General features: G+C 38.2%; 1 protein-coding gene across 1 annotated transcript in view; it reads left to right on the top strand.

The window, feature by feature from the left end:
• Positions 1-11144, top strand: part of rabgap1l (RAB GTPase activating protein 1-like) — a 111026-nt gene that overhangs the window by 20340 nt on the left and 79542 nt on the right. Inside the window, exons 11-13 of the mRNA XM_037697950.1 lie at positions 2731-2860; positions 8270-8363; positions 10079-10229. Of these exons, the coding sequence (XP_037553878.1) occupies positions 2731-2860; positions 8270-8363; positions 10079-10229 (375 nt within the window). The remainder of the gene's footprint in view (positions 1-2730; positions 2861-8269; positions 8364-10078; positions 10230-11144) is intronic.

Here is an 11144-nt window from a genome sequence, read left to right as displayed (position 1 = left end):
TGGAATAAACGGGTAAAGATAATGGATGGATGGATGGATGGATTCCTGAAGAGCTAATATTCCCTCAGCACTGGTTCTCCTCAGGGATGTGTGCTGAGCCCTCTCCTGTTCACTATGCTCAAATATGATTGTGCAGCTACCCATCCAGGCTGTCACATTGTAAAGTTTGCAGATGATACAGTGGTGGTGGGATGCATCACAAACAATGATGAGTCCAGCTACAGGCAGGAAGTGGAACACCTGGAGAGCTGGTGCAGGAAGAACAACCTTCACGTCAATGTGAAGAAGACAAAAGGGATGATCGTGGACTTCAGAAGGAACAAACACACCTACACCCCCCCCTGAACAAAAGAGAATCTGCGGTGGAAGTGGTCTCCAGCTACAAGTACTTGGTTGTGCACCTGAATGACAACCTCAGCTGGGGCAACAACACCACCAGCCTGATCAAGAAAGCTCATCAGAGACTCAACTTCCTCAGGCGGCTGAGATGAGCTGGTCTGGGAAGCTCAGTCCTCACCTCCTTCTACTGTTGTGCAGTGGAGAGCATCCTGTGCTCCAGCATCAATGTGTGGCATGGAGGCTGCACAGCTGCAGAAAGAAAAACTTTGCAGAGAGTGGTGAAGGCTGCACAGAAGTCTGTCGGAGTCAGCCTCCCCACCATCACAGACATTTACACCTCCAGATGCAAGAAGAGGGCCACCTGCATCACGAAGGACCCCACTCACCCAGCACACACACTTTTTGCCCCGCTCCCCTCAGGAAGGAGGTTAAGGAGCATTAAGTGTAGAACCACTAGACTGAGGAACAGCTTCTACTCTTGAGGCTGTTAGACTCATGAATATCTAACCAGGATAGTCACTGTGAAAAAAATTACATCATGTTGCTGCTGATCTGTTTCATGTTGCTGCTGATCTGTTTCATGTTGTTGCTGATCTGTTTCATGTTGCTGTATTCATGCGTGCTCATCTACTCACAGAGACTCATGTTTGTGTTGCTGTTCGGCGTAATGTTTTTATGCTAATAGTGCTTAATGCATATTTAGTTGATGTTTTTCTTAGTTCATATCTTAGATCTTATTACTGTTTTTATTTTACATTTTATTGTTGGATGTCACTGGGACCCTGTGTACATAATTTTGTTCCACCACATGAACCATATGGGGTGCGTATGACAAATAATGTAAGTAAGTGATCTTTATTTATGTAGCACCTTTCACAGACAATAACATCACAAAGTGCTTCACAAGCAAACAAAAAAGAAAAAGTAAACAAAATTTAACTAAAAGCCAATCTGAATAAATAAGTCTTAAGATCTTTTTTAAAAGAGTCAGTGGAATCTGAGCAGTGCAGTGACAGAGGGAGAGCGTTTCAAAGCCTCGGGACCACCACTTGGAATGCTCCTCAAGAACCTTGAATCCTTGAATCCTTGAAAAGTGCAAAAAAAGTTTGTAGTATTGATAGTCTATCCAAATTTTCTGGAAATTGAGTGCAACTGAAAGTGTATATAGAAATTCTATCATTGTTTTAATGTTGTATATAATGTTGTATTATCTTATTTACAAACTCATCATATTCGTATTCAGAAAATGGCGCTACAACTACATGCTTGTATGAGACATTTGAAACGATTCTTTAATTTTTAATGCAGTGTTTGAGCAGCAAAATGGCACTCATCTCAAAACACTTAACAGAGTCATTTTTTATTTATAGAGTGATGCATAATCATGTTTTTCTTCTTTTTTTTCCTTTTATCAAAATCCCATTAAATCATATAAGTGCATTAAGCCCTATTTTCTTCATAATTCAATTTGCTTAATCATTAACAATTCATCATGTAGGTTAACTGTCAGAGGCCTTAGCAAAGGAAACCATTTTTACTCAAACATCCACAGATTTTCTTTAATATAGGCCAGGCTTGATGTGGCTTCTGCTACTTTGAGTTGTCAACACTGACTTGAGTTAGTCCTTAGATGCCATGGGAGCGAGCAGATCAATGCAGCTTATTGATCCATATTTCCAGGTGGAGGAGATGGGCAATAGCCCTAAAATAATTGAATAAACTAGAAATAAACATCAGTTTCCTGTGGCACAGAAGGTCAAGTCTGATGGTGTCTTTGTATTTCTTTATTTTCCTAAAATACATTTAGGGTTAGTGAAGGATAAATTCAGTTTTTTATATGTTCCAACGTTAAAACTGAGCGTTTTGTGTTAAAAAAAAAAAAAAAAGCTCCTTGATGAATAGGCTTGTTTAGCTGATGTGTTGACATTTTATAAAACAGAAACCTGTATCGTGTTGTTGTCGTTTAAAAGCTCAGAATTCAGTTTTCAGTGGTCTTTTCTCAAATTTCTTACTTTATTGATCAGTTATTTACTGTTTCAGTCATTTTCAGAGTATTTATTTTAGAACTGTTAAACTTAATTTTTATAGTATTTTGAATTAGATTTAAATTTAGCGGAAGCTATTTCCGCTAAAGGTATTCAAAGTTAGCGAATATGCTAATATGCTAAACGGAAAGTTAGCTCCGCTATTAGTGGATTAGCGAAACCGTGCCCACCACTGGTGCTTCTTTCTTCTCTTTATTATAATTGTTTCAGAACTGTTTTGGTCTCTTTACTAAATATTGTGTTACTGTTTATATTACTGGAGTTGATAATGATTTTTGTGATGGTTATAATTTTACAAAAAATTATTTTTGGGAATCTAAAAAGACATTGTTGTATGTTCCTATAGCAGAGCCCAGACCGTGTGGGTCAGAGCGATGCTGTGTATGAGGTGGTGAGTCTGCAGAGAGAGGCAGACAGAAATAACAAAGGAAGCGAACAAGTCGTGTCACCCAATGAAGAAGAGGAGGTTGATGAAGGTTTGGTCTCATGTTATTCATTTTTCTTTTTTGTTTTTTTGTTTTTTAATGTTTAGTGTTAACTTTATCAGAAGGTTATTGCCTCAAATACACATGTGCACTTACATTGACTTGACTTCATTGTCTAAACTGAAAATGGGTCTTAGAATATGTTGCACCTAACACCTCTCATGTCCTTTTGTATTGTCTGATGTGTCAAAGAAAATTGAGTAAAGTCACACTCACCAGTAGAGATGCTCCAATCCAATACAAATATCGGTATCGGTTTCGATATAAAAAAAACCTTCTGGATCGGGTATTGGTGACAATGTTACCGATCCGTGACTGGGCAGATCTATTCACTCTAATTCTATGCTTCGTGCTCTGAGTGACGTCACGCACTAGCGAACTCGCCACACAGATTGTTTTCACAATTGAGCAAGCGAAAGGATCAGCCATCTGGAACTATTTCACACTACCTCAGCCAACACATTCGACAGCTACGTCGTGCACAGCAACTGTTTCAAGGGGTGGCACTAAAACTTCCACCTATAACACTACCAACTTAATCAAGCATCTCCAGAGATTTCACCCTAAAGAGCACGCTGAGTTTGTTGAACGGAATTCAGCACTGGTTTTCTGTATCAGGTCGGTATCGACAGGCACTAAACCGCGAGTATCGGTATCGGAAGTGAAAAAAAAAAAAAGTGGATCGGTGCATCTTTACTCACCAGTTGCTTTTTCTCTGTCTTTGGTTAGTGAAACTTTTTTTTTATTTTTTTTTTTTAGTTTATCATGTTTCCAGCATTGCAGCGTGAAATATTCACCAACACAACCTCTGCATTCCTCTGCAGCAAGCCTTTTTCACGAACCAGTGCGTTCACTTTAGTGACAGGCATACATCAGCAGTGAAGCTTAATTATGTTAGACAAGTAAACACTGGCTTGGATGTGTACAAATACATGCTTGTTGTTACTGTTCGTGCACTGTGCACAGAAGTGAGGCACAATTGCAGGAGGGTTTGGATAGGTATTTGTGTGATTGCGTATGTTGGAATGTGCTCGTTTTTCAAGAAAAGCCCAGCCCAATTCTGTAAAGACTTGTTGGCTTATAGCACTACAGCTTTGCTGTGTCAAACACAATCAGACAGACTTCACATGCCCTCTTCTGGATGAAGTAAACAGCCTTCTTCCGTCAGGGACACCAGCTCAAGAGGGATTGTTTGATAACACCATAGCTCTTTGTAATGTTTCTGATGTGTTTTATTACCAATATTTCTTAATAAGTAGAAACATTCTGCTGTAAAATTATATAAGTACAACAGAAACTTGCAGTTTTAGATTTTCTTATTCCAGTTGTAACTTTTGTCTATTGGCGCAATCAGAACATCTGGCACAAACCGACCTAAGTCTGAACAGTGATTCATCATCTTTGTGTCTTGATAAAGTTGGTTAAATCTATAAACATGACCCATTTACAAGACACACCAGAGTAGAGTGGATATTTTGCCGCAAGTAAAAACTGCATTGCCAAACGACTGGAGGCAAAAAGCAACTAATATTAACAGCCCCTGCTAGACTCCAGTGGTTTCCAAACATGACCCAGTTTCAACCTCACCAGCAGCTACAGGAAGTCCTGCAGGCGCCTCCTGACTATAACTCTGACTTTGCGCTTTATGATAAATATTTATTTATTGACCGACTGAGTGTTTGTGCATGTTTATATCCGCGGAGCGAGTATTCCAAATCCAGCTTTCACAGCACGGTAGAAAATAGTTTCCTGCAGCAAAATTGATTAAAATGAAGATAATCTAATTGTTTGTTAAATATAAATATATATATTCACAAGAGATGCTACAAATCTTTACCATGGCATCCAAAGACAGTCCCTTAAACAAGATTACATTTTATGAAGAGTGTCCAAGTGGACTGCTAAAAGTTAGGGCTGAACGATTTTGGAAAATATTCTAATTGCATTTTTTTTTTTTACCTCAATTAATATGCAATTTTATTCAATGTCTTCTTCTCATGTATTTTTCAACGAACACAAGCAATAAATCAATCTGTTTCAGTTGCAAAAAACTCCACTGTTTTCAGCTCCGCTGCTGTTTCTGCATTTATTGTGTAGCTCTGAGATAACAACTTGGCTAAAATGTGTGCGCGAGGGCATTCTGTATTGCTTATCCATTGTGTTTACCAAAGCCGTAAACCCAGGCTTGGTATTAATGGGCATCATGTCTTCTGCTATGAACTCCGTTACTGCTAGTTATTTCCACGTGCCGTTTCGAATCATGTTCATACGGAGTAATACCTTCGAACAGTTCGGTCAGTGATCCCTATTGGCTGGTACTTTGCTTACTTGAAGTTGAAGCACTGGTCGTTGGCATTCTGGCCATGTAACTATCTTAAATGGCTTTGTGGTGTTTTTTTAATTGTTAATAAAGATTTGTGGTGTTACCTCGAGAGGTAGCAACAGCAGCAAGGCAGGTTCTGCACAGTACATGTCGTTGCACAACGTCTTCTTTTTTATGGCCAAAATAATTCCAAACAGCGGACGTGCTTGCCCCTCTTTGGTATAAAACTTTCAGATGTGTCAGCTTCTGTCGAGCCTGACGCCATTGTTCAACTGGTTAAAGCGCAGTGTTGACTTCTCCTGCTCTCTGCTTTGTGCTGCTCGGCTCAGCCGCAAGTCACGTAACCAGATCACGTGACCAGTCAAACTGCAGCCTTTGCGATTAAAAAAAAAATCTCATTTTATCATATTGCGATATTATTGCAAATGCAGTTAATTGTTCAGCCCTACTAAAAATTAATGTACAAATCTTAATTGTTTATGTGCTCTATTTGCAGGCATTTGTTGCAAATGCAAAAATAATTTTCATAAAGCAACATCAAGCATTAGAGAAATATGTTTGTCTTTTGTTTTGCACATTTCTCGCATTCATTTGTCACTGTAAACTGTTTTTTTAAGCTTTTTCACCTTAAAGCACTAAAAAGTATTAACAGAAAAGCAGAGAAAATTTGTGTCTTTTGTGTCATTGTGCCGACTCACCTGAACTCATGAGGCAGCCGCCAAGGCTGCAGCTGAAACCTTTCAGCTGGCACTGTGAGAGACATTCAAAGGACTTTTTCTGTTAACCCCCCCCCCCCCCCCCCAAACACCCACTCCTCCTTCTCTTCCCCGACAGCTGAAAATTGGAGACGCTTATAGGGCCGTGAAGCTGGAGGTCATTCTCATTGTGTAAAGAAATGAATACACGCCCAAAGTAGATGCCACAGCTGGGTACACACATTCAATTCATGTGGATTTTCTTTCCTCAGCCAAACGTGCAATGCAGAAAATGTGCGTGGTTTTTATTTTTTCACCATTTTTGTCGGACTAAAAAAAATAAAACATTTTTATGCAGACATATTTATGATCATAAGCATCCTTGAATATGTCCATTCCCTCTGCTTTACTGTAACAATAAGTGTACAGTTTTTCTCAATGCAGTAAAGTAATCCTTCAGTAAATATGACATCCCTCGCCTCATTTAAAGGTTCATTTCTCACCAGTTTTGGCCGCAGTAGCTTGGTGGTTGTGTCGGAGTCTCTTAATCCTGAGGCTGCAGGTTCGAACCCAGGTTAAGTGGCATCCTAACAGTTGTAAAACAATTGCCAAATCTTTTGTGTGAGTTTGTTCACAGTGGCAACCCCTGCAGAGGAGAGCTGCTGAAAGAACAACTCCCCCCCCCCCCCCCCCCCCCCCCCCCCAGTTCCTTTCACTACCTGGTATCTTGGCTGCAGCTTTGGATTCATTTCTTTTTGCCACGAGGCCTAAGAAGAATCGGACGACAGAAGCAGAAGCTTTATTCAGGGTCTGAAATATTTGAAAGGCCTCATCAAGCATTTATAAAGACCTGAAAAGCTCCTGCTGAGGCTGTGAGGATGTGTTGCAGCCACAGTGCATTCATTGTAGCTCTGCTTTACTCATTTCAAAATGTCAAGGCCTTAAGTGGAAGTAAATAATGCCTTCAAACTCCTGTAATGAGTGCTTCTGTTGAGTTTTATTGTTGAAATATCAGTAAAGCTTATTCCTGCACAGTTCTTAGTCAATGTGCTAATTTCATGGCTGAACCATTTGATCTAGCATCACCGGAGTTAAAAAAAATATTTGAAAATGTAAAATATGGCATTGCGTATCTTGTATAAGGTACTTCAAAGGTGCTCATTCCATTTGTTGTGAAGGACCATTCAAAAAGAAATTAATACATTAAACCTAACCTGCGCATTACTTTTTATTATATTAATTGTTAACGTGTCCCTAAATTAAAATTGGCGAACGACTGCTAACTACCACATTCCTTGATTACATACAAAAACAGCTGAAGTGACTAAAAATAGGTCAACAATTTCGCTGTGGAAGATCAGTTTAGGATTGATAAATCAGTCAAATTAAAGCAGAACTGCATCATCAATATAAATATAACAAAAACTTTAGTGTAAACACTTTCAAATCTTTCTTTTTTAAAACGATTGTGACTACATTACTCTCTTCAATGAAATTTATTATTAGAATGACATTTTTAACACAACACAGACACTTATTTTCATCTACCGGTATGTGATATAATTAATAATATATTTAATAAAACATATTATTTTTAAATATGCACCATAAGTACTTTGAGACTACAATTATGGGATTTTAGTCTCAAATCAGTTGGATTTTATTTATTTTGTTTGTATTTTACTGCTAAATACCTGATAATACTATCACTAATCATTTGCAATAGTATTTGTGTTCCTCTTTGATCTCCATTTTTTCAATTCAGTGTGAAATACAGTTTAACATCTGTTCTTTTGAAGCATTTAGAAAAAGCTGTAACAATGTTACAGTCTGGCTTTGAACACAAGTGGCTGGCCGAGCTGATTGCCTCTTGTCTGCCTCACGAAGCAACAGCCAGGAGAGCAGCAATTATGGAAGGTGTAGGCACCGCACAGGCACTCCTGCCTCCATTAACTGTGTGGGCTCAGCAACGGCAAGCTTTAAATTGCAAAATACATATCAAAATTGGTTTAGATTGATCTATTATTTAGTACGTGATATATGTGTCGCAATTATTAAATAATTGTTGTTCCAGTTGAGTGATAGCTCTTTTGCAGCTGCCTGTGTGATTTCTGAATTTGGCATATGACCTAAATGAGGTTAAAATGTTTTGGACCTCTCTCGTCAGAATTAGTCATTCCTCTCGAGAGAAGTGTTGAAGCTCTAACAATCCTAAACAGCATGTTCTCCTGACTTTAATTACGTATTCATAAATAAGTACAATAACCGTACGTGTGCAGTTATGCATCATGTCAAAATGTTTGTGTTTGTACCCACGTGTTGAAAGGTTGCACAAACTTGTGAGCATTTATTAAAATGTGTGTTTCTTTTGTTTTCCTGCAGATAGTGACAGTGAAATCTCCAGTGGGACTGGAGACGTTTCTAAAGATTGTCCTGAGAAAATTCTGGAGTCATGGGGAGGGATGCTCAACAGATGGTAGGGCATCGATCAAAACACCGTTTAGACAGTGATCATTGCAAAACACGTTAGGCTTGAGAGACTTCTGAAATCTAGGCAGGAGGAGGATGAACTAAGTTTAGAGAGAAATTTTAGGGTTTAAATAATGAAAACTACGTCAGAAATATTGGAATTATTTTTTCATTCAACCTTTATTTATACAGGTTAGTTCCCATTGAGCCTCTAGGGCTCATTTACAAGAGAGACCTGTTACAGACAAACAAACAAAAAATAGATAAGGAAAAGAGAAACACGAGGGGAGGGGAGGTAAAAAAAAAACCATATCTCGCACTATGTCCTGGCCGGGGCACAGTGTGAACGTTGCAATAAAAGCCCTTGCACAGAAAGAGCAACATACTAATGACATCATAATATATTTATGCGTGAATAGGCTGACAAAAGCGGTGAGTTGTCTGTGGACACTGTCAGAAAGTTCCATAGTCCTGATAAGAGATGGCACAGTGTCTATCAGCTGGCTCAGCTCTGATACAGGTCCACAGATGTCCTCGGGAAGGAAGCGGGTGGGGGGGCTTCTTGTTCACATAACTTCCAGGAGAAATTTGAGATAGTTGGCTTATTCAAGGCCAAGCGGGGAATCCAGATTCAGAACATTTGTTTGGAATTATAACCTTCTTACGAAGCTTGAAGCAGGTAGTGTGCACTGCTGTCAAATGTGATTTTTAAAATCCATCCTACTTGATGCTTTCTAAAGTAATTTACAGTACTGCGCAAGAATCCACTTCATAGTAGTTGAGACTGATCCCCAAAGCATACTCTGTGTGTTAACAGATTGCACAAGATCGTTGTTTAAAATTTTGCCACTAAGCATTTTGAGTTAACTTTATATGTTAGTAAATTTTTTAATTAACCACTGGATGGTTATTGATAACATTACATCTACAAGTGCCAACCCAGTACATGGTAAGTGACTTTAGCCAACACAAAAATGACTATAGCTTCATAGAATAAAGCTATGAATAATGTGGAATAATTCATATCTGATTTGCAACACGGATCAAAAACCCACAGCATTAGACACATTGTTAACTGAACGAGAGATTTCATACACCTTATTTGAGTTCAAGCTGTTTTCTTAGTGTTGCTTCAGCACATCGAAGTGAACTTTTTGGGAAATTGCTTTTACATGGCTTTACGAACGCATCGTTAGTAGATTTCAAGCATCATTAAATGCAGCTGACTTTGTGTTTTAAAAGAATTGCTTTTGTCATGCGGGAGCACAGCCACTAATATTCCAGAATACTACAGAATAGGACTTGTTATTAGTGGTAAAGCTATTAATAATTTGATATTCATTTGTATATAGTGGTTGCTACCGCTATAATTTAGACTGTTGGTATTAAAGCAGAAATTCAGTGCCAAACTTACTACTATAACCAGGATTAGAGCTAATCAAGGTTAGTGCATTTGTGAGGCATGTTGAACTCAAGTGACTGTAGAAAAATTGTAAATTAATGTAAACATATGTAGGAGTTGTGTTGACATGGGCAGCCCTTAGTGTAAAAGTTTATTTAAATGATTAGCAGTCAGTCCTGTCTATATAAGTTTATTGTAAAATAATATTAATAATAATGGTCACACTGAAAGGTCAAAATATAAAACACTTTTGTCAGATTTGTATTGCTGCACTTCAGAACAATAAAGTTGTGTCTCTTGTCTGTCTTTTGTGTGTCAAGGCATGGAAACCTGTCCACTCGTCCAAAGGGTTTACCCTCATTGGTTCGCAGTGGCATTCCTGAACCACTCAGAGCCGAAGTCTGGCAGCTGCTGGCCGGTTGCCACGACAACCATGACCTGCTTGAACAGTACCGCATCCTCATCACCAAGGTAAATGCTCTCAATCATGAACTGGTAGAGGAATACTTAAGAGATTGAATTAATGTTTCATCATCACAAGCTAAGCTCATCTAGCATTTTTAACACTTTGTGTGTACATAACAAAAGTTCAAAAAATATCATTTATTATATGATCTTAGGGTTGGAATGGCAGTAATTGAAAGTCCAAGCTTATCAACCTAGAAACGGTTAACAAAAGCAGTGAGTTCTTTAGGGTAGAAAACTGTTGAGTCAGTGAGTTGCTGCGAGGTCATGCCACTATGATTAAAGTATTTCTCTTTTGTGTGTCTACTAGTTTGTCCCAACAGCGGTGACACTGCCATTTGTTCGAGCTGTTTCTCTAAACTGTGTCAAGTCAGAGATCGCATCAATTTAGCTGTGACATTTAAGTGCCTGTGCTGCCGTCCTTTGACCATTACAGCTCAAAGTGACCTTTTGTTCTCTCTTAAAGCTCGCTAAAATTCAAAGTGAATTTTAAGACCTTTAGTATATAGTGTGCTTTAGATTGTGCTCACACAGGCTATAGCCGGGGTTTAACCTTTTAGTTGCAGTTGGTTGGAGAGTAGAGTTGTCATGGTGCCGTTACTCAAGGTTTTCCATACATTTTCAGATAATCTGTCAATATTTAGTGACAGTCATCAATTGTGTATTACTGACATGTAAATTTTAATTTGCTCTATAAAAGTGAGTTGGTACTTGAAAATTGTAGTTTTATTTTAAATTTTTGAAAAAGCAAAAAGTTAAAAACAGCCAAAAACAAAAAAGGAGGCTAATAAGTCATTTGGGCTAAAGTAAAATACCTCTTGATTTTTAGTGATGCTGAGTTCATGAGTATATGAATATATATATATATATATATATATATATATATATATAGAATAATACAAACATATAAATATAAAGATA

Source organism: Nematolebias whitei, chromosome 3 (genome assembly GCF_014905685.2).
Source record: "Nematolebias whitei isolate Nwh7 chromosome 3, NemWhi1, whole genome shotgun sequence".
In the NCBI taxonomy this organism is placed as follows: Eukaryota; Metazoa; Chordata; class Actinopteri; order Cyprinodontiformes; family Rivulidae; genus Nematolebias; species Nematolebias whitei.
The sequence above is the reverse complement of the archived record's forward strand: the minus strand, read 5'-3'. Positions and strand labels throughout refer to the sequence as shown.